Source organism: Acipenser ruthenus, chromosome 2, assembly GCF_902713425.1.
Source record: "Acipenser ruthenus chromosome 2, fAciRut3.2 maternal haplotype, whole genome shotgun sequence".
Taxonomy (NCBI): Eukaryota; Metazoa; Chordata; class Actinopteri; order Acipenseriformes; family Acipenseridae; genus Acipenser; species Acipenser ruthenus.
Genome location: NC_081190.1, coordinates 92,944,165 through 92,966,339, shown reverse-complemented (window position 1 = coordinate 92,966,339; position 22,175 = coordinate 92,944,165). Strand labels below are relative to the sequence as shown.

The window sequence follows — 22,175 nt, the reverse complement described above, 5'->3', positions numbered from 1 at the left end:
CTAAAACACTGGCCTTGATTCAAGCTCCCCAGTATGCCAGAAATACACAGTCCCTGCCACAGCAGTAAAAACTTCATTTGAGCTATCGGCATCATGAAAGTAAATCACCAGGATCTACAGCTACCTTATATACACTACATGCAAAAATGTAAATGTGACATACTGACAGATGGATAGACAAGGCAGGTATACAGGATGCCAATACACTGCCTGTCTATCAGTATGTAAGACTTACATTAAAAAAAAAAAAAAAAAAAGATTTCTCCACAATAAAGGGTAGAAGAATTAAAAGAAATTTGCCCATTCCATAAATAAATAACTATATATTTTGATGCCCAATTCATTTACATAATATATAACACCTCTATCTCTTGTTGGATAAAGACTCTTACTGTAAGAGGGAGGAACACAAAAAACATCTCAGTGGTGCTAAGACTTTTTGCTTTATATTGTAGCAATCTGCAGATGTGTGCTGCCTCTTTACATTTCTTACTGCTGGTAAGAGATAAAAGAAGGGCAAATGGAGTAACATTAGTCTGTGTGGAGTTTTTGTAAAATTTAAACTGTAATGGTGGGAGTACCTCATGCTGGTTTCTTTGTTTTAGTTTTAAATGGATTAAATACGTTTGGAGTAGAACGGTCTATAGTTTTTATTCCCCGATTCCTGGAACTGACTGGGTTGTGCGTTGCAGCAGAAAGGAATACAGACAATGGAGCTGAGTGACAGGTTGGAGTATGGAGAGGACGCTGAATAGGAAAGCTTCTATCGGGTTTGAAAGACACTGTCTTATTCTTTTTCTTTCTTATCCTCCTTCCTCCGTTATATTGCCATTTTCATTTTATTGAATTGTCTATTCTTTTCTTTAAAAGAACTGCGACTGAACTGAGAACCGGGAATCACTGTATACAAGCAAAGGTACGCTGTTAAAAAAAATATATATATATTGACAGCGAGATACTATTACTGAATAGTTGGAATTGTGCATACTGTTCTTTAACTGTGACTGAATTGGGAAACGTGGATGCTATAAGACCAAGGAACGCTGCTAGGAAATACTGTCGGTAGAATATTATCGCTGATTAATCGGGATGGTGGATTTCTATATATATACAGCTTTGGTGCCAAAGCACGTTGGAGTAGCATTGTTACTCTTATTATTATTGAGACTTGTATGTGCTTGAAACAATCCATCCACTTTATGTTTTGTCTTGTTAGATTAATAGTACATCTTCTTTCCATTTTTGATAGTATATTATTTGCTTGTTATAGTGTACTTTATTTTCCACTTTACTAAAGTAAAAATGCATTTTGTCTAACTGTTGCACTTTCAATTGCCTAATATTGCACTTATTCTCAACTTTGCTAAAAGTAATATGAATATGTATTAATGTCCTGTTCTAACTAAGTACTGCTGCACTTTCCTCCTTGTTAAAGGGCTGATGTATTTGTATGTATGTATTAAAAAATGAGTGATTGCCTAAGCAAAAATAAGTTTGAGTGATAATATATATTTGTTTTACTGGTGTTGTAATGTATAAATGGGTATTGTAATTAATTATCAAAAGGATTATGCTTAAGCCTGTTGATTTAATTTAAAGGTACGCTTATTGCACATTGTATATTATTACTGTTTAGGAGGGGCAGATATAATAATTAATTGATTCATTGTTATTGTTGATGGATACTGAATGATAAATGTTGCTTCTTTGCAATATTCTCTTCTCCCTTCCTTATAGCATAGCAGTTTCACCCATTCTGTGTTTTACTACAAGCTTGATTAGCTACAGTGTACAGGTAACAAGCTCAGGTGTGTCATTAAAAAGTCATAGTAAAACCAGGAATGGATCAAACTGCTGTGCAATGGGAGTCTTATTTCCATCCCTGTGATGGTTACAGCTCCAACCCCTAACTAAAGGTGCATGTGATGTTGAACCCCAGTCTCATGCCCACGCTCACCTGCTCCTTGAGCTCATCGATGATCTTCTCGGCCTGCGTCATCTCCTCCACCAGCTTCTCCTTCTGCTGCCGCAGGATCTCCAGCTCTGAGTTCTTCTTCTCCATCTGCTTCTGCAGCTTCACATGCTCCTGCTTCTCTGAGGCCGACAGGTCTCGCATCCTGCGACACAGCAGAAATTAAAAGCCTCTATTTCTGAGTTATTAGAAGTTGCTGCTCTCAGCATTCTTATTTTGGTTGTTGAAAATCAACTTTATAGGTGTCTATGGGGACAACAAAGGTTGCTTGTAATGTGATGGTTATATATGCATTGTTTGTTTTTTTTGTTTGTTTGTTTCTAAAATCTGAATGTTGCAATTATTTAAGGTCTGAAATTAACATAAGATATTTTTTTAAGCTTTACACTGGGACAATTCAGTCGCTTGTATCCCAACAATTTTGCAGCATTTTCCCCCTCAAACAAGTTCTTTAAAACTATGAATTTATCTATCATTCTTGTTTTCTAAAATCCAAACCACTGAATTTAGAATCAATTCAATTCGAAGGATTATTATGAAAAAGGTTAACAAATGGATACATATTTGCATGACCAGTGAAAATGTAACACTCACTCTTTTTTTTTATTTTAATATTCAAGACTGAATTTAAAATAATTTAGACATATAGTGCCGTGAAAAGGTATTTGCCCCGTCTGATTTTCTGCATTTTTGCACATTTTTCACATTGTATTTGGTCAGATTTTTTTGTGGGTTGTAGTAGTATATAGAGGGAGTCAGAGAGAAAAAATGACACCAAAGTTTGGTGCTTCTTTCATTTGTTTGGCATGCAAGATATTCAAACATGCAATCTTCAGGTGTGAAAAAGTTATTGCCCCCCCTAGTTAACTCAACCCAATTAAAGGGATAATTAGGGTCAGCTGTTTGGAGTACTTTGGTTAACAACCAGGCCTGATTTGGGCCAGCCCTGCCCAATATAACTCTGACTAACTTTGGCCCTTACCATCAGAGTGAAGTTGTCAGCACACAGGTTCTAGAGCAGGGGTGGGCAATCCTGGTCCTGGAGGGCCGGTGTCCCTCCTGGCTTTTGTTCCAACTGTGCTCTAAATTACTTAATTAGACCAATAATTGGTAATAATCAGTACAATTAAGTAATTTAGAGCACAGTTGGAACAAAAGCCAGGAGGGACACCGGCCCTCCAGGACCAGGATTGCCCACCCCTGTTCTAGAGGCACATCATGCCACGAACAAAAGAAATTCCTGAAGACCTCCGGAAAAAAGTTGTTGATGCCTATCAGTCTGGAAAGGGTTACAAAGCCATTTATAAGGCTCTGGGGCTCCACCGAACCACAATTAGAGCCATATTGTCCAAATGGAGAAAGTTTGGGACAGTAGTGAATCTTCCCAGAAGTGGTCGTCCTGCCAAAATCTCTCCAAGAGCAAGGTGTAAAATCATCCAGGAAGTCACAAAAGAACCCTAGAACAACATCCAGGGATCTGCAGGCCTCTCTCGCCTCGGCTAAGGTCAGTGTTCATGACTCCACCATTAGAAAGACACTGGGCAAAAATGGGATTCATGGCAGAGTAGCAAGGCAGAAACCATTGCTCACTATGAAGAACATGAATGCTTGTCTCAAGTTTGCCAAAAAGCACCTGTTTGATCCTCAAGAGTTCTGGAACAATTTTCTATGAACAGATGAGTCAAAAGTGGAACTTTTTGGCCGACATGGGCCCCGTTATGTCTGGCGAAAACCAAACACTGCATTCCACAGTAAGAACCTCATACCAACGATCAAGCATGGTGGTGGTAGTGTCATGGTTTGGGGATGTTTTGCTACATCAGGACCTGGACGCCTTGCCATCATTGAAGGAACCATGAATTCTGCTCTGTATCAGAGAATTCTACAGGAGAATGTCAGGCCAGCTGGGTCATGCAGCAAGACAATGATCCGAAACACACAAGCATGTCTACATCAGAATGGTTGAATAACAAAAAATTAAAGTTCTGGAATGGCCTAGTCAAAGTCCAGACCTAAATCCCATTGAGATGTTGCGGCAGTCCCTGAAACAAGCAGTTCATGCTCGAAAACCCACAAATGTCACTGAGTTGAAGCAGTTCTGCATGGAGGAGTGGGCCAACATTCCTCCACGGCGCTGTGAGAGACTAATCTAATCAATAACTACAGGAAGCGTTTGGTTGCAGTTATTGCTGCTAAAAGTGGCGTAACCAGTTATTGAGTCTAAGGGGGGCGATTACTTTTTCACACGAGGGCATTGGGTGTTGCAAAACTTTCTTTAATAAATAAATGAAATATGTATCAAATCTTTGTGTTATTTGTTCACTCAGGGTCCCTTTTATCTAATATTAGGTTTTGGTTGAAGATCTGATAACATTCAGTGTCAAAAATATGCAAAAATGCAGAAAATCAGACAGGGGGCAAATACTTTTTCACGGCACTGTATGTAAGGATTATGACAGATCTTGTTTAACTGCACATTTCTGGAATGCTGATTGTAAAAAGCCATGTCTAAGTTATGACTGAGTCTTGTAAGGAAAGGTAAGGAGACGAAAACACGTCAAGAAGACTGACCTGACAAGTGCCTCCTTCAGTCTGCCGTTCTGTTCCTCCAGCTGTTTCACATGGTAACTGGAGGCAGCTCCGTCAGATCCTGTCGACAAGAAACAACATCAGTAATATGTTCTGGAGTATTTTGATAGCAAGCAAAAAACACACAGTACCCTTACAATAAATAATGTATTTATAAATTACAGTGCAGACATTGGGGAACATTAGGTTATTATCATAACCCTGGTTCCCTGAAATAGAAAGGTAACCATTACCTCATGGGTATTTATCGTTTAATACCATCTAACCTGAATAGATATATCGTTCATATGCAGTTTTAACTGTATCTATAATCCATCTTGATAGCCTCTTTTAAACAGAGCTTTCCCATGGGACTCATAACAGATAAAAAACTGCTCAGACTGCCTCGAACTTTGAGTTCTGTCCACATAATACACTAGTGCCCGCACCAGTCAAAATGTATGGAGCTGCCGCTCTCTATCAGACTGGAAAAGAGACGGACGAAAGGCCTTAAGTTCCACCATCTGGTTGATGTGGAATGCCGAGATGGTTTCCAGCAAAAAAGCAGGATTAGTGCGAAGTGTGACTTTCGCCCTGGCCTCTGCAAATATTAAGCAGGCTTTTGCGATCGAAAAATCTCACCCACCCGCTTAGCAGATGTAATCTAAAGCAAGAAAGCTGCTTTCATAGATAAATATTTCAGCTCCACTGAACGCAAGGGCAAAAATGGAGGCTTCATAAGTGCTTCAAGCACCACACTAAGCCTCCAGTGAGGGACAATGTCCTTCATAGGCGGCCGAAGCCGCCGAGCTCCTTTCAAAACTTGCCCCACCAGAAAATGTGCACCTGGGGAGACTGAATACATATTAAAATGACAAGCCGAAATGGCTGCCAAATAGACCTTCAATCTAGGTCCTGTAAAAAGTGCCAAGGGACAGGTTGTAGGGTCAAAACCCTTAGGCATGGCACCACATTTGAAAAACGCCCCACTTGTACCCATACTGGGAATGTGTAGACTCTGCTCTGGCATTCTGTAAAGTGTCAATGACCCTATTAGAAAGCCCCAGATGGCTCAAATGGTGTGACCCAGAGCTGCCGGCTCAATAGGCTGGGATGCCACAATGTACCCCGCACCTGGCTGAGTAGGCCAACAACCAAACGAGCAAGATGGGCTGAATGACCTCCTCTCGTCTGTAAACTTTCTTATGTTCTTATGACTATTTCTTAAGTATAGCGCTACCCCTCCATCTCTTCTGCCCTGCCTGTCTTTCCTATACAGTTTATACCCACTAATATTATAGACCACCTCACAGAGCTTATCCACCTGCTCAGGGCTCTCCAATTACCATTATTTTAATATATTTTTTATAACAATTTTTTTTTTATTTTACACTTCAACCGAAGCTAGTAGCTTAAGAGAGAGCACCAGTATCTGACTTAAGGCGCTTGATACTGGGGAAGGGGCAAGGAAACAGCTGGCTTCACACGGGCCACAAGGCCGCTGAGGAACTAACAAAACAACCACGGCTGAGTGCACAATACGTTAAGTAAATTTTACTAAAACATTTGAAAACAATCGCAATAAGTGTTAAAACACAAGCGAAAAGTCAGATATAACACTTTGTGTCACTTAGCTCTGTTCGTAGCTCTCTCTCTCTCCAGGCGGTGAAAAGAAAACTGATGATGATACTTGTGTCAGTGGTCGTTTATGCCCTTGGGGGCAGGCACGACTGTCACAAGCACTACGTGCAGCTTTGATATATCTATTCAGGTTAGACGGTACTAAAAAGATAAATACCCATGGTGTAATGGTTACATTTCGTACCTGATAGGGAACACATCTCAGTTTAATATCAGTCTGTCTGTCTTCCATCTTTCAAGTGACAAGGAGTCCCCTGTGATTGTCACACTAATATTTTTATGTGCACTAACATCAGTTCTAGGGAAGACTACAACTCTTGGTCTTCTAGTAATCAATTTAATCAAAAGAAGTGCTAACCAATGTTTTAAAATGGATTTCCAGCAGTAGAAACATTATCTCTTCCCATTGCTCTTGTGTTGACGATGTTGTGGTTCTTTGTTGTTAATACCTTATTTTGGGATATGTATGATGTTTCAAAAACAATAGTATAGGTGAGGGCTGTCCAACACATGGCTCTTTGAAGAATCCCATTTAAAGCTTTTAGTCTGAAAAGACTGCAAGGGCAATCTATAGTCTTACATTGATAGAAGCAAGTCAGCATTCCCAATGTTGTGTTTTAAACATGCAACATGTTTAATGAGCAGCTGTGTCTTAGTGTAGTCACTACTATTGAGTCAGTGATATGCTGTTGCTGTTGATATATTTTTTGTATGACTCTGTACTGTAAGAATTCCATGGTAAAGCAGTGTGGTGATCAGTACCTTTCTCCTCAATCTCGTGCTTGAGGATCTCCAGGTCCATGGTCAGCTCCTCCGCCTTCTCTTTCAGGGAGTCCACCTCCTGCTGCAGGGACTCGGCTCGTTCCTCAGCCATCTCCTTGTCAAGAGTCGCCATCTCGATCGCGTCCGCTGTGTCTGCCATCTCCTCCATGTAGCGATCCTTCGCCTCCAGAGCCTCTCTGGCTTCCTGCAGGGATTATAGGTCACACTTAATACAAGCAAGACCACCACCACCCTGTGTTCAACCGGCTAAAAACGAAATACTTACCATGGAAGTTGTTTCACCTTTAATGGAATTACCTTAGGGTGATATAGTAGATCTATTTACCACATTTTAACAATAAAACAAAAAACCAAATCAGCCCATCTAGCCCTAGTATCATGCTTGGTAACTGACTACAGCAGACAGCAAAACAACATTCATTAATTCAGTGACTAATCATACCTTACCCATGCCTCGAAAAAGTAGGACTATGAGTGTTACCTACATGAGTATTTACCACCAGGCCTCAGAGTGCAACCTTGAGTCTGCTGACTAAACATTTCCATTTCTTTATCCCTGTGTCTCTAGTGCTGGCCACTGATCTGCTTATTTTGCTTGCGTTTGTTGAACAGTTCATATAGGAAAAACTGGAATTAATGTAACAGACATTACTTCACTCTATTCGATACATTTGATCTTAACAATTTTATTATATAGAACTTGGCATAACCTAGTGTAAAAAGTTTCTGTTCACATGGAATGAGCACAGTCTATGTTGTAATTTACCACTTATTGTAAAGGTTTTATTTGAAAAGATGGAGAAAGACTTTGCCAAAACCTGTGTCAAAAAATACTAATTTATTTTAATATTACTTTTTTGTGTTTAAGTTTGAAAGGAATTCCAACATTGCAAATCTGAAAATCTGAAAGGGCAGTCTGCAGTAATTGGATTTAACTTTAAGGATGCGTAAGGGTCTTGGTGCACATCCTGTTGACCATACGAATCTCAGCGGGGTACCAATAAGCCTGATACATAGCAAGTATGGAGCTGTCATCCCTAATCTGTCAAAACTATTTTTAGCCAATTCAGGTCCCATCTCTGATGTCACAATGGCCAAATGGCAATGAGCAGCGGTGTGTACTGAAGCAGCAATTCAATATGAATCTAGAGATTCCACTGTATTAGAAATCGAGTTTGCTCAGGTAATAATGTTCCTTAAAAATATATATTAGATGTTACCCTTTTCATGCACTCAGCATCTCTAAGCAAGTGACTGTACAATTATTATGCACACAGCCGTGATGTTTATTTTTAGTTTGGCCAGGACCACAAGAATTAAATTGACTTGGTTCCCTTTGCTGCACTTGAACCATATCCCAAAGGTAAAAGTCAATGGTCTTAGGCAAGTTTAGATGGGAGAGACACAACTTCTAGAAGCAGACTATTTAGAAACTGTTTTCCAAACTGTGGTGGAGCTCATTTACCCTGCCACTGCACTGCCTGTGCAACAAGTATTAGGACCTTCAACAATGTCTACTGTGGGAACAGAAATCCAGCAGCTGTGTTGTTGTAGGAGAGGGAGCTTTAATTTGGACACAAAGACAGGATTTGTGACTCCGTGCTGAACATTTGTCCTCACTGACCCAAATTGTTACAGAAACATGTTGTAAAACAGTTCAACTTTATTTAATTATCAAAACCTTTGTGGTAATGCTGAAAAATATATATTGGCATGACAAGTCCATGGCAACGGTAAGTTTTGAACTTGCTGTAAACACTGCATGATGTTAAATGCCCGTATTTCTGAATAAACACTAAGGAGAAGAATCCAGCCTTACTGAAATACAAAGACTAGTAGAACTATGTTTTTCTAGGGTAGTGGGGGGGGGGGTTTGAAACAACCACACCACAAAGCAGAGCAATTCATTTCTTTATTTGTATTTATTTTGTATACCTGCTCAATGAATTGAAGGGAATAGGAAAATGATCTGATTAAAAATAACACAGTTTTAAGGTTAAAAATCAAATTTTCAATATTACTATATTAACAAGGGTGCATGTAGGGGTTTGTGGCAAACCACTGTTCTAGTGGTTCAGTTAAAAACCTCTGCCTTTACCTTTTTGGCCTCCTTTAGCTGCTTCTGCAAGTCAGCCTGCTGCTCCTGCATCTTGCCCTTCCACTCCTGCAGCTGCTCCAGCTGGATCTTATACTTCTCCAGCTCCTTGAGCTTGGCCTTGTCCTCGCTGCGCTTCATCTTCAGAGTCTCCAGCTTTTCTTCCAGGTCCTTCACCTGAACACGCAGGGCCTCCTCCTCCTGACAGAGAGTGAGAGGGGGAGAAAGAAGTGCAAGTGTGAGGGGACTTATGTATGGAATAACATGAGCCGAGGAGGATATACAGTCAGATACAGGGAGTGTGATGGGGATACCCTGTTCAATCAAATACTGATGCTGCAAGTGTGTTAGGAGTGATATCATACCCTACGCAGTAAACAACAAATTTCTTTTTAATTACATCAACTGAGTAACACATTTCTCAGCACTTACTCTGGAGCTTTCGCCAGGAAAAATAAAACAGTTGAAGGACCGCAGTGTATCCATATCATGCTCACTCCTGCAGCAATGCAGGTTTACTGTTCCCACAATACATCACTCATTTCAATCACAGTGCTAGCATTGTTGCAGGAGGGAGCATGAACTGTGATGTTCAGAAGAAAAAAATCTCTCTCTCCTGGCGAATGTTCCTGAATAAAAGTAATTCCCTAGTTTAACTATGATGTGTGAATAAAAAATTAAAAATAAATCAATATTTGAGAATGTTAAAAAAAAAAAAAAAAAAACCCAAAACCTGCGATATGGACAGCACGGAATACAGCAAAGATAAAGTTATGTGTTTCTTGTAAACACAAATGTATTTTGTTTTGTTTAAAACTTTAAATGAAAACCTACAAAAATGAATTGTGCAATACAATTCAATCTTTTTTGCCCTATAGCAATTTCTAGGTTCTGTCCGAATAATCATCCCAAACTCACATTCAACTTGCAAACCTTCTGAATCTTTTTTTTATTTTTGGTAGTTATCACTGGAATAGTTATGTATAATAAAGATAAGCACAAAAAGGCACTTGCAATATTTATGCTTCTATCTAACCTCTATCAGCAACTGTGTAAATCCGGATAAGCTAACTAGCTTTGTGGGTCTGCTTGCAACTTTTAACAAGCTGGGTCTGTAGTTTGAAACATAAGACAGTGGGTTTGCTAAACTACAGACTACCCCTTTCCTGAATCAGGTTTGCAGGTTCTTGTTTACACCTCTTTCCCCTGGCTGGTCCTCACCTTGCTGGGAGTCGGATGAGGGTGAGCTCCTGGAGATGTGAGCCCCATGCTAGGGGTGGGGATCACGGGTGCTGCCAGGGGGGTCTGGGCAGGGGTACTGGGCTCGCTGCTGCTCATGTCCCCCCCGGAGGCTGAGGCTGACCCAGAGGGACCTGCCGTGCCACTGGACGCTGCCGAGCTGGGGGGTCGCGTCGGCTGTTGAACCACAAGAGACTAGGAATGTTAGATTCTGTTTTATTTCCTAATTATTTATACAAGGATTAACACATACAAACTTTCACATATTGGAAATTTATGTACTTAATCATAACACAACATTAAAGTGGATGAAACATGTGTGCAACATTACTTGTAAGTTACCTGTATACATCATACTGTTTAACCCTACAGCTGACCTATACATTTGAGACAGATCTTTGACAATAGTAACTGGAAAAATAGCATGTCTTCAGTATGAAGCCTTTTTTCAATGGTCCCAAAATCAGTCCGACTAAATAGATGCATAAATGCAGTTTTACAGGCTCAAAACAATATTTTTTAAAACACTACTTACTGCAGTGTGCCAAATTTTCGACCAAACTTTCTAGCCTTCTAGACCAATAGTTAGTGGCACTTGCATAAAAGTGTGTGTGCAGATATCAGCATGGACCTATCCAATATTTTTCTTTGTTAGTGGTATTGGAGTTAAAGTTTCTGTTGGCTGGCTTCCGAAACATATCGGTAGCGAGGTTCTGAAACATATAGCATTACACGTCCCCACGTGTTGCTACAACTGTTTAAATAATGTACTTGTAATTTTTCTTTTCATTGTTAACATCCTAAGGATTAAAAAATAAAAATCATATATATTCATGTTTTAAGTGCATGATACATATCTAAATACTATACAGTACACATACATTTAGTCCCTTCAGATCTGTAGACTTGTGTAACCTTTTTCAGTACTGGAAACATCAAAATAATAATAATAATACAATATTATTATTATTATTATTATTATTATTATTATTATTATTATTATTATTATAAAACATCTCTGTTTGAATACAGTTATGTTACATGTGCTTCATGCTGCAAAACGAAACTTAAAGGTGCAGTCCTCTGAATCCGAACTGATAAATAAACACACATATTTCATTACATTAACATGGCATCCAAGCAAAGTATTGTGTGGAAGTTCTTTATCAGGCTGGAGAAAACAGAATTCGCAAACTCTGCCAAGGAAATATTTCATTCAAAAGGAGGAAGCACTAGCACAAATGTTTTTATTTAACCCAAAACCAAATAGATACACGTTTCGTAAGCGTGTGAGTAATGTTTCTCATACTGATTTAACTTTGTACTTTGCACCGTATGCATTTTGGCATGTGTATGCTTTTTCTTAGTAAATCTACTTCATTAAAATAAAAAATATATATATCTGTGCAATAACTGTAGATAAAGCATTCTGTATTGGAAGCTACACAGAGTTATTCCTGACATAAACAAACAGGATGTTATTATGTTGTTTTCTTTCTGATTTAGTTCCTGAGAAGAATAGTCGTAGCAGTTATTATTATTGAGCTGTACTTGCCACTCGCAGTGTGTTATTGTTTTCTGTAAAACATTGATATCCTGTCAGTTAAGAAAAGGCTTGATGACAGAGACCCGCGCTTACAAATGTTTTGCCATATTTTCTACATCTTTAAATTCTCAAATTAATAAATCAAAACCCGTAAAAAAGGTATGAATATCATGAATCAGCACCATCACCCCTGTGGTGAACAGTAAAATAAATAAATAAATAAATAAATAAATAAATAAATAAAGGTGATTTAGAGGACAGATCTCAAACCCCAGTGCACTAAAGCGGACATTTAGAAAAGAGATTTGAAGCAGACTTTAAAGTTACAAGTGTAAAAAGTTGTCAGGATGTTAACAATGACATGACTAATTAGGGAAGCTGGGTCTGTGGGTATTTAAGTCTAAACTTAAAACACATTTTTATAAAATGGCATTTTTATCTTGGTGGTTTTAATGCAACATAATTTGCTAGCTTTTAATGATTATTTATTATTATTATTATTATTATTATTATTATTATTATTATTATTATTATTTGTATTGTATTTTATTTTTATGTATTTGTGTACAGTGCCTTGTGATACATCGGTATGAAAGGTGCTATATAAATGAAATAAATAAATACATTTCAGGTACATTATTTCAACAGGTGTAGCAACATGTGGGGACTCATAATGCTGTATTTTTCAGAACCCTGCTAGTTACTCTAAGTCACCCTCTTTCCCCACAAAGGAAACTGCTTTTGTAGCTGTTCGCTAAGATCTTTTTTTTAGAGATTAGAGTAAAATCACAGACACCGTTTCAAAGACATCACAAAACTGCTGGTTGGATACAAACATATCTTTCACCACGGGGATTACCTTATGAGATTTAAGGCTGGAAGGGATACAATCATTAGAATAATTTCCATTATTTGTAGTGAGGGATGTTGCCATGTTCAAAGATGTAGGAGGTCCTTCAACAATAGGATGAATACAGTATCCCCAATGACAATCTCCTAAACAACCGGATGAGCTTCACCCAGTATTTGTGATCTTAGTTTCAAGTCATCAAGACTTCTTGCAACACTTCAATTACGGGGATTTTGTGCCGTGCACAAACTTGACATGCATTAGACAACTATGTATCCCATTCATTTTAAATTAGTTGCAGCCACTCAACACACCATGCCCAAGAACACCCATGTGTTAGTGCTCACCTTGGTCCTCCTGGCTGGGGTCTGGAGGAGAGTGGGAGGATTCAGAGTAGGAAATAGTCACACACGGAGAAATAGACACATAGACAGACAAGCAGCAGCGGCAGCAACAGCAGCAGGCAGAGCGCAGTGGCAGAGGCAGCAGTTATCAGAATAGAGGGACAAAAAAAACAAAAAAAAACAACACATTGTCATATTGGTAGCTATCCACATCAGGGTTGCATCTCAGTGCTTGGCTTAATATGCTCCAGATTGGCACGGCTATTAGTAGTTCCCTTATGGTCTGCTAAACAAGGCCAGCAGAGTGTTTGTGGTGCTTAAGCACACAGATACTTCTTATCAACTTGAGTGCACTACAAGGTACCCGGATAAGTGAAGAGTCTTGTTAAAAACAGCACCCTCTCTACCGGAACCCATTCAAACTGTTGCCACCATAGCCATTTCCTTGTTATTCTCCTAGCATGTCTGTACACCAAGTGTACACAATAAGATATATGGATTAGTTTGTCTGAATAAATCCTAAGAGACACTGTTGAGTTAAAAGTTAAGGGGCACTGCCGTTTTTCAAAAACAAAATCACCAGGAATCCCCTTTTATATTTCTGAAATGAATAAAACCATTTATTACAAGATATAAAGCCCACTGGATTAGCTCATCTTTGACAAGAAGGACAAACAATGTCAATTAAGAACACACAAAAAAAAATACCGCATAATTTATTAAGCAAATTAGCTGATCTGAACACTTTGGTGATTAGCCGATTAATTTCTACATCAAGTTACTGGTTTTCAAAAGGCATTTCTGCTAATTTGAGTAACTCGACCAAACATAACATGTCCAGCTAGCCGTGTCAGTGCATTCACTGGTACAGTGATTGTACTTCAATGACTATATCTGTTTTTTTGTTTTTTTGTTTTTTTTAACAAAGACGCTATAGTACATATAAGAAAGCAAAATCTTGAATAACAATGAACTGGAGTGGAACAACTGGGCCATAAGGTTTGATTTTAAATAAAGCACGTTGGGCTTTTCTTTTCTTTTTTTTTTTTTTTAAGAAAAAACACAGACAAAGCCATTCAAAAAACAAAATCTTATATCCAAAGGTTGGAAAAAAAAAAAAAAAAACCCTGCATGATCGATATACATTCTCATAATATTTGCATTTGATACATACACTGTATGTTTTCTGCAATATACTTAAAAATGTTAGAGGAAAAATAAAATAATAATACTAATTTAAAAAAGGAAAAGTTGGGTCTTATCTGTCTGTTTTGCCTGGTCTTACAAAAACAGTTCACTTTCAACTAATGCTTTTTACCTGGGTGTGTGGTTCTATGTGGACTTTCCGAGTTGACCACAAGTACAGTATAAAAAAAGAAAGATGACTACCGGTACCTTAAAAACAAATTAAACTTTAAACTGATATTAATTCAATTGCCCCATACACAAAAAGCCACAAGGATACCATAAATAAGCAATAGTTGAGCTTGACTGCAAAGATCAGTTCAGATATAGACATTAAAATAGTTGTGCACCTTGCTACACAGTTGTTTATGTCTATGCAAGGTAAAACTAGATGTTAATCTGACCGGCTAAACCAGGAAAATGATAGAAAGCAGTCTCCTATTAGTTAGTAAGTCCTTGACACATTGTGCTTTAAATTGTCCAATCCTATTTGTTGAAGACAGCAATCTCTTTCAAAGAGTGTAACTTTGTGGCATTTTTAGATTTTCTCTGGCATTTGACTGCAATATATTCCTTCTGTACATTGATTTTTATATAGAGCAGCAGGTACCTGAATATACAGTTTTTGCAATGTATTCACTTTCTATAAATACTGAATGTTTGTCCATGAACAGTGCATTACAGGAGTAGATAGTCCAGAAGTTAGTAATATATTGAGCAAAATAATCAACAATTTGAGGCAAATAACTGAAAACTACATAATTAATACATAAAACAAGTCTGATGTAAAATCTAAATTGAGCAATGCCAAAATGCATGCACAATCCTTACTACTACAATTAAGTAATTACTGATGTACACATTTTTTTAAAAGTACATTTTAAAACTGACATGAATGAAAACAATAATATATATATATATATATCATGAACAATCTAACAAGACCTTAAGCCACTATTGTTAAAAAGTTGAAAGTTAAGTTAGTGTACAGGCATATTTTTTCCTATCTAAAAGAATATGCCATCATTGTACTGTAACCCCCCCCCAATTCCAAAATAAAACCTAAAAAAAATTAAATAGGACCAAAAAAATACTCAATAAACCAGCATCTAAAAACAAATCAAGATAGGCTATGGCTTGCCTTAAAAATAAAAGGAAATCAAAAGTAGACTTACTTAATTATCACAGTATTAAACAAAGCATAACCAAGCAGACCCAACTGACAACGGCAATTAAAATACCACAGAAACACTATACTAATCAAACACTATGATTAAAACACAGAATAACTTAAAGCCTGACAGTAAAAAATATTGCATTGATGTACCTTCCTGGGAGTTGGGGTCTTTCTCATCATTTTGAAAGAAAGGATACAGAGGAATAAAAACAGAGAAACACTGTCAGTTAGAATCACATTGAAACAAAACAAAATGCAGGTTCTGCTAGGTACAGTACAGTATTGCAACCCAAAGAAAGGCTGCTGAAGATTGCTTGCAAATGGCTGCTGGGTCCTTTTTCGTGTCTCTCTCTCTTCCTCCCCTCCTCTGTCCTCTGAAATCTATTGTCCAGTGTCTTTAAAACTTGCTTCACGGTTGCCCCTCTCCGCTCCAAAAGCATCTGCGATCGGCTAATTAGCACAGTACCATCGTCAACAGGCCCGGAACCCTGCACCTGCGCTCATGAGAAGGAAGCCCCTCTCTTTGCCTGTGTTCCTGTGATTCTCCAACCACCACCCTGCTTGGGCATTACATCATCACTTATAGATTTTTTTTCCTATCCTGCTCTCTGCCCCCCTCCCCCGACTGCACCGGTAACTGATTTGAAGCTTTGCTCTGCTGAGGAAGGTGATGCAAGGTTTCTTTGTATCTTAGCAACAGACTGAGCTTTAGTCTCTCTTGCCTCGGTAGCTAATTAGAATGGCTTGCAAGTCCCTCCCCAAAACAATGGAGAAGAGAAGACAGCCTGGCCTATAAGCCAGTGTGTGTCTAGTGTGTGAGTGAAGGGGGTTGCAGCAGACTGCTTCCAAATCACAGTGACAGCTGACTCCATTATTGGTTATCACCTACTTGACATATGGCCCATTATTGAAAATATTAGAGCCAAGACTCTTTGTTGGATTAACCATGGAAGAGTTTTACTTTATGATTTGTTGCTGTTTTTTTTCTTTCTTTTTAAGGTCCAGACTTAATGCATGCACTGGCAGGAGTTTGAAAATTAGTATTTTAAAAATGAAGCAGCATATGTCTGTGGGTTCATGTCCCTGTAGACGCAGTCTGGTGCAGACATGGATACAATTACGGTTTTAAACAACATTAGCACAGCAAGATAATGCATGCTGATCTCTGCTAACTGTATGCAGTCTGGGCAGTTTGTTTTAAGGGCTTGGCTGGAGACAGTGTGTTGAAATGGCTTTGTTTTAAAATTACATGTATTTAATGTGATCTGAATATAAAACAACGTTACATTATTAAATATGTCAGTCCTATCAACGTCAGCTGTAGATTTCTGCACTGGGACTAAGCTTTTCTCATACACTGATCATGTTAGAGATCAGCTCAATTCCACATACTGCTAAGTTGCATTGTAAAGCAATTCAATGTACAGTACTTATGCTAAAACATTGGGTGACAGTACTGGAGTCAGAAAAACTACAGGCTACAGTAACTGGTACGGGTTTGTAAGCATTCATTCTACAGAACACTCTGAACCTCACAAAGACAAGACAGAGATATAGGCTGAAGCCAGTTTTATTGTCTGCCTATTTACAGCTGTCCTTCAAGGCACCCTTGAAAGAAGAGACATACATCTGTATGGGCGGTCTCTGTGGCAAAAGAATAAAGAATTACATTTAAAAATCGCAGATAGTTTCGATGCAGTAAAACATCCTTTTTTGGTTTGTGAAAGTGTAATACATACAGTTACACAAAAAAGTCGAAAGTTATATCCCCACCCTCAACAACCATGTCCCTTACTGACGACAGACTTCTGCCAAACATAGTTTTGTACATCTTGTTGTTGCATTACAGATTTCATTATTAGCCACCAGCAAAATAGAGGAGGCTAACAAGGGCAGTGCCCTATTAAGTTAAAGCTTGTTGACTTACAGTAAAGGCAACAAACTGAGCTAACTGAGCCACCCCTTCCACTGATTATTCAGCCATTTGCAAACATAAAGCCTATTTAGCAGAACCTGCAGTCCTGAGAAAAATGTTTTAGGAAGACAATGAATGAAACCACGATTGCAGTATATCTGGCATCAAGGCTTATTTAACAGCAGCTTAACACTAATGAAATGAACCTGCTTTAAAGCTCTAACAGAAAAGAGTATTATAATGACTTTACAGAAGGGGGTGCAGTTGGCAGGACAACAGCTACTGAGAGGTAGTGTAAATCATGCCGCAGTAAAAGTACAGTGCATGCACAGTAAACACCAACCCCTTCTTTTCAAATATATTAAATTGCAAATTACCTGTGTGACTAAAACTAAAAAGGAGTTATTTTAATGTATTTGTATCCTTCACTTTCATCAAATTACACTACAGAAAGTGTGATGCTCATCTCTTGGTCACTTTCATTTTTCACAATGGTCATGGCTGGCTAGTTTGAGTTCAAACTATTATCCTTTTTTTTCACAATTTTAATTAAAAAAAAAAAACCTCAATATATATTTACCATTTTTAAAATGTATAAATGTGTCCTACAGTTCTCCTTTCATTGTATATCTTATTGTATTTTTGCTTTATAATTTCAGTATTTTTCTGGGTCTCTATGTGGGGAGGGGGAATCTCATTTGTATCAATACATCTTCATGACTGGCTATTATTAACACTAATACTTATGTATTACCTTTCATGATTACATTTCAAGAACAGGTGGTGTGAGTAATTGATACCCATTCTCCTAGTAGACTTGTAAACAGATCAATACATCAGGACTGACACTAGGGGGAGCATGTATATCATGTAGAGAATAAAATAAATGAACACATAAAATTGTTTAGAATCAGTAGTTATTGAAAACTGATTACTTGTAGAAAATTGCCAGGACTTCTACAACTGGCTGCAGTAGGTGGTTAATTATGAGAGTATCATAGAATTGGCAAGCACTGGCTGCTTAATTAATATGGGGAAGCTTTTTGATTAATGGAATATTCATTCATTCCAGTGTTGTATTGAAATTAGAACACTTAAAATGTGCCAAAGAAAGTGCAAAAGTATTCTGCTGGCTGCAAAGAAAGTTTGAAATGGGAACAATATTTCAGGGCTGCTTTAAAAAAATAAAATTAACTGTTAGTATTAGAGAAGAATAGTGAATATTTAACAGTTTTTAGTGTGATAGGCCCTGTAAAGATTAACTGATTGATTCAGTGTCAAAAGTAAATGAAAACATACAAATGTGATACTGACTTTGAGAAATGTAAATAAGCAAAATCCTAAAGATAGCATTGACTGGTAAGGGTACCCCATTTAAAATACTGTACATTTCAGTTAGTTTAATAGACTAAATGTAATTGCAATTAAGTTAATAGTAATTCTCCAAACTTTATAACTAAAACCAGATACACTTTATATAAAAAGAAAAGTGTACTTGCTTAATACATTATGCATACTTAATAGTATGGTCAAAATAAATATATATGTTGTAAATGTATTTGCATATACACAATTTTCTGTATAACTGCAGTTACTCTTCCGGTTTCATTTTTTGGCTGTGTCTGTGTCAGATTAAACTGTTAAGTGCATCACCTGACTCAGATATTTCCAAATTAAAAGCAAATTAAAAGCAAGATTACTTTAAAGATACTAAAGCAAGATAACTACATGCTCCTTCCTGACAAACCGCTTCAGTGGCTCCCCCTTAAATAAATGCAAACAGAGGTCCATCCAATTAATAAAGATACTAAATACATGTAAGAATAAACCCTGAAAACCTGCTGCAGCATGAACTACACAGTATAATATACAGTGTTTCTTGCAGCCAAGAAAGCCATGTGAATAATAAGCGCAGCAGGCATGCAGAAAGAAAATGTGCAGTACAGAGGCACAGTGATGGCTATGCGGATGTAGAGAGAGAGAGAGAGAGAGAGAGAAAGTGAAACATGCAGATAGGATAACATACAGAGACCCGCATACTCCGTGGACTGGAAGGACATGATAGGTTGTTGAGGAAGTCAGAAAATGGGCATGTCATAATCTACGCCCCCTCCTAGCGATCAGGAATACTACTGAACAGAAACTTGGCTCTGAACTGAGACTAATACTTTTCCTTGACCCTTTCTGTCCTAACACAAGCCCCCCCACCCCACCCCACCCCACCCCACCCCACCCCACCGATCAGCTCTCCAGAGGAAATCTGCTATGTATGTGTGTGCATTTTGTGCCAATTCCCCTTCTAAAACGTACTATAAACAGATCCTATAATATACTCCTTATAGAAAAACATGACATCCGCAAACTGTGGCGAGAAGTGGTCCCGTCACAGAAAAGCTGACAGTAACTTCAGCTGAACTTCATTTGAAATGTAGATCCTCAACACTTGTTTTCAGTTGTTTAAATTTACTAATGTAAACAGAAAAAGAGATTTTGAAATATTTTATCTTAATTCTTCTTTATTTTATTAAAAGGAATGCAGGATTACCCTTCACTATACTCAAAGCCTGAGCCTCATACACAGGAATATCCTGTCATTGTACTCAGAATAACTAACTTTTCTAAACCTTCTCTTCACATGCTGGTCACGCACTAGCTGAAAAGACAAAGTCCACAAAAAGCTGTTTCAGTCACATGCTGCCAGTGTGTTCAACAATGAGGTGGCTGGACATAAAATTGCATGGTGCTGTTTGATGTGCAGGGTTAAATATATGGTGGTGAGGAAACACAGATGTGATTAGGTGGGTTGTTCTTTTCATGCAGCCAGGTGAATCTGTGATGTTGTCACGCATTAATAAAAACATGCACCACCTTCTTGAGTTTCACTCCTCGCTGCATGGGTGGGGGACAAAGGTTAGAAGTTAAAGTTACTATCAATGTTAGGCAATGGACACTGTTTGCAGTGAGTTAGTGTGCCTTCTTACTGGCAGAGGCAGAATTGCACTGGAAGAAATGTAATGCATCCTTCAGATTTTTAGTAGCAAAAAACATTTTTATTAGCTACATTTCCATACAATGAATAAAAGCCTTAAGTCCACGATCCTGGTCTGTCCCACTTATAGGTTAGTTTTATGATTAGGTACCACCAATGCTGTTCAGTTGGGTCTGATACCTGAACAAAAGAGTATCTGCCTTCCATTAGAAAAATTGGGTATGTGTACATTGATGGCTTCAAATGGTGCAGATGTCTTTTTTTTCAGCAAATGTCTGTACTGTATGGAACATGGACTTGTGAATACAAGGAAGGAGCAACACATGGGTCAATTTCCTATATTTCAGTGTTTTTTGAAGAAAAGAAAAATCTAACATCTCCATTTTGCAGCTTGATTGACTTTCTGTGGATGGTTAATTAACTGGGAACAAGGTTCAGGAAACAAATATGACAAAGTATATGCTATTAATCTGCAGTGCATTTTCATACAGCCCCTTTAGTAGTCCATGTGAGCAGACTGAGGTAGATCCCATTAAAACAAGCCTGTGACAACCAATCTTAACCAGTTAAAGGATGCTACCATGTTTGATAATTTATGCATCTCAAGTACCTACAGAAGAGTTATATTACTAAACAAATGAAATATAAAAAACACACACCAATTGAGGTGGAACCTTTAAAATGGTTCACTTAGATTCAGTAAAGTACACGAATACCATGAAAAAACAGCAGCTTCAACAGTTTATAAAATATTCTCTGATGCACAATACTATTGTGTTTAGAATCTATAACTGCATTGGTGGCAGGCAAAATATTTACTTGGAAGGATTTTTTTTGAAGGATATGCTCAACTCAAGGCTCCTGAATCTCTTCAATTAAGAATAGCTTAAACAGATATTGAACTGCTCCAAAACCTTACATGGAGGAATATAAGTATTACTTAAGTTCCAGTCATTCACAAACTAAAGCAAGATAAAGCTTCAGGCAAGCTTGGCAAATGTATTGCTCTACTGCCCTCTGCTGGAGTGAAAAGGAAATCCAGCTTGATCTAGGGCACCAGTTTAGCAACCTGAGCAAATTGTGCCCAAGTTATGCCAGTTTAACTTAGCAGCTCAATTAAAAGAGCTATTGGGACTTGGCTGCCCATTTGGATATTCACAGATAGGTGTAACTGTGAGAGAACTAGGGTTTTCATTGCATCACTGCACCACATAGTCTTTCCTTATCTTTTTGTATCAAAGCTTATTTTTTCCAGTAAAATTGTCACTAACATATTGTACCATGTAATCAGTTCACGACTGTACTTCCTACATTATAGGTAGTAAGCATCAATAATGAATATGTTCTCCTCAGCAGCCGCTTTGACTGCTCTGCATACCAAACTCTTGCTCACTCCGACTCGGATTGTTGTAGAGAGCAGCCAGTAAAAGATAACCCTCTGTTTTCATTCCTTATCCACAGACTTGAAAATATTGGGAAACTGAACACAGCATTAAAAAAAAAAATCCTCCAAAAAACATCAGTTTTAATTTCTTTATAAACCACTTTGTGTAGTTAGTGCTGTGACATCCAGATAAAGGCTGAAAAGTAGAGCTTGCCATTTGCCCTCTGTGTCTAAGACAGTGCAGTTCCAGGGTGAAAGGGTAAAGGGGAAGCAGAGGGGAAGACAGACAAGAGAATCAGCAAAATCGACAGGGTTAGACCACCAAACCAAACCAAACCAAACTGGCTAAAATCTTTGTAGCAAGTCAAAAACAGCTCTTTTATTAACAGTCCACAGGGAACTTTGTGGAAAAATCTAAACACAGGGAACTTTGTGGAAAAATCTAAACATTTGGGAAAAGAAATCTTGAGATCAATTAAAAAGGAAG

At 38.0% G+C, this 22,175-nt stretch overlaps 1 protein-coding gene across 3 annotated transcripts in view; it reads right to left on the bottom strand.

The window, feature by feature from the left end:
- LOC117409548 (dynactin subunit 1-like) overlaps positions 1-22,175 on the bottom strand; it is a 61,036-nt gene that overhangs the window by 16,315 nt on the left and 22,546 nt on the right. The window contains exons 5-12 of one of the 3 annotated variants that reach the window (XM_059004006.1): positions 20,184-20,204; positions 15,551-15,568; positions 13,042-13,062; positions 10,281-10,475; positions 9,063-9,260; positions 6,944-7,148; positions 4,544-4,622; positions 1,958-2,117 (exon numbers count right to left, since the gene is read on the bottom strand). In XM_059004006.1, coding sequence (XP_058859989.1) covers positions 1,958-2,117; positions 4,544-4,622; positions 6,944-7,148; positions 9,063-9,260; positions 10,281-10,475; positions 13,042-13,062; positions 15,551-15,568; positions 20,184-20,204 — 897 coding nt within the window. The remainder of the gene's footprint in view (positions 1-1,957; positions 2,118-4,543; positions 4,623-6,943; positions 7,149-9,062; positions 9,261-10,280; positions 10,476-13,041; positions 13,063-15,550; positions 15,569-20,183; positions 20,205-22,175) is intronic. The other 2 variants (XM_059004014.1, XM_059004018.1) reach the window with 2 other exon arrangements.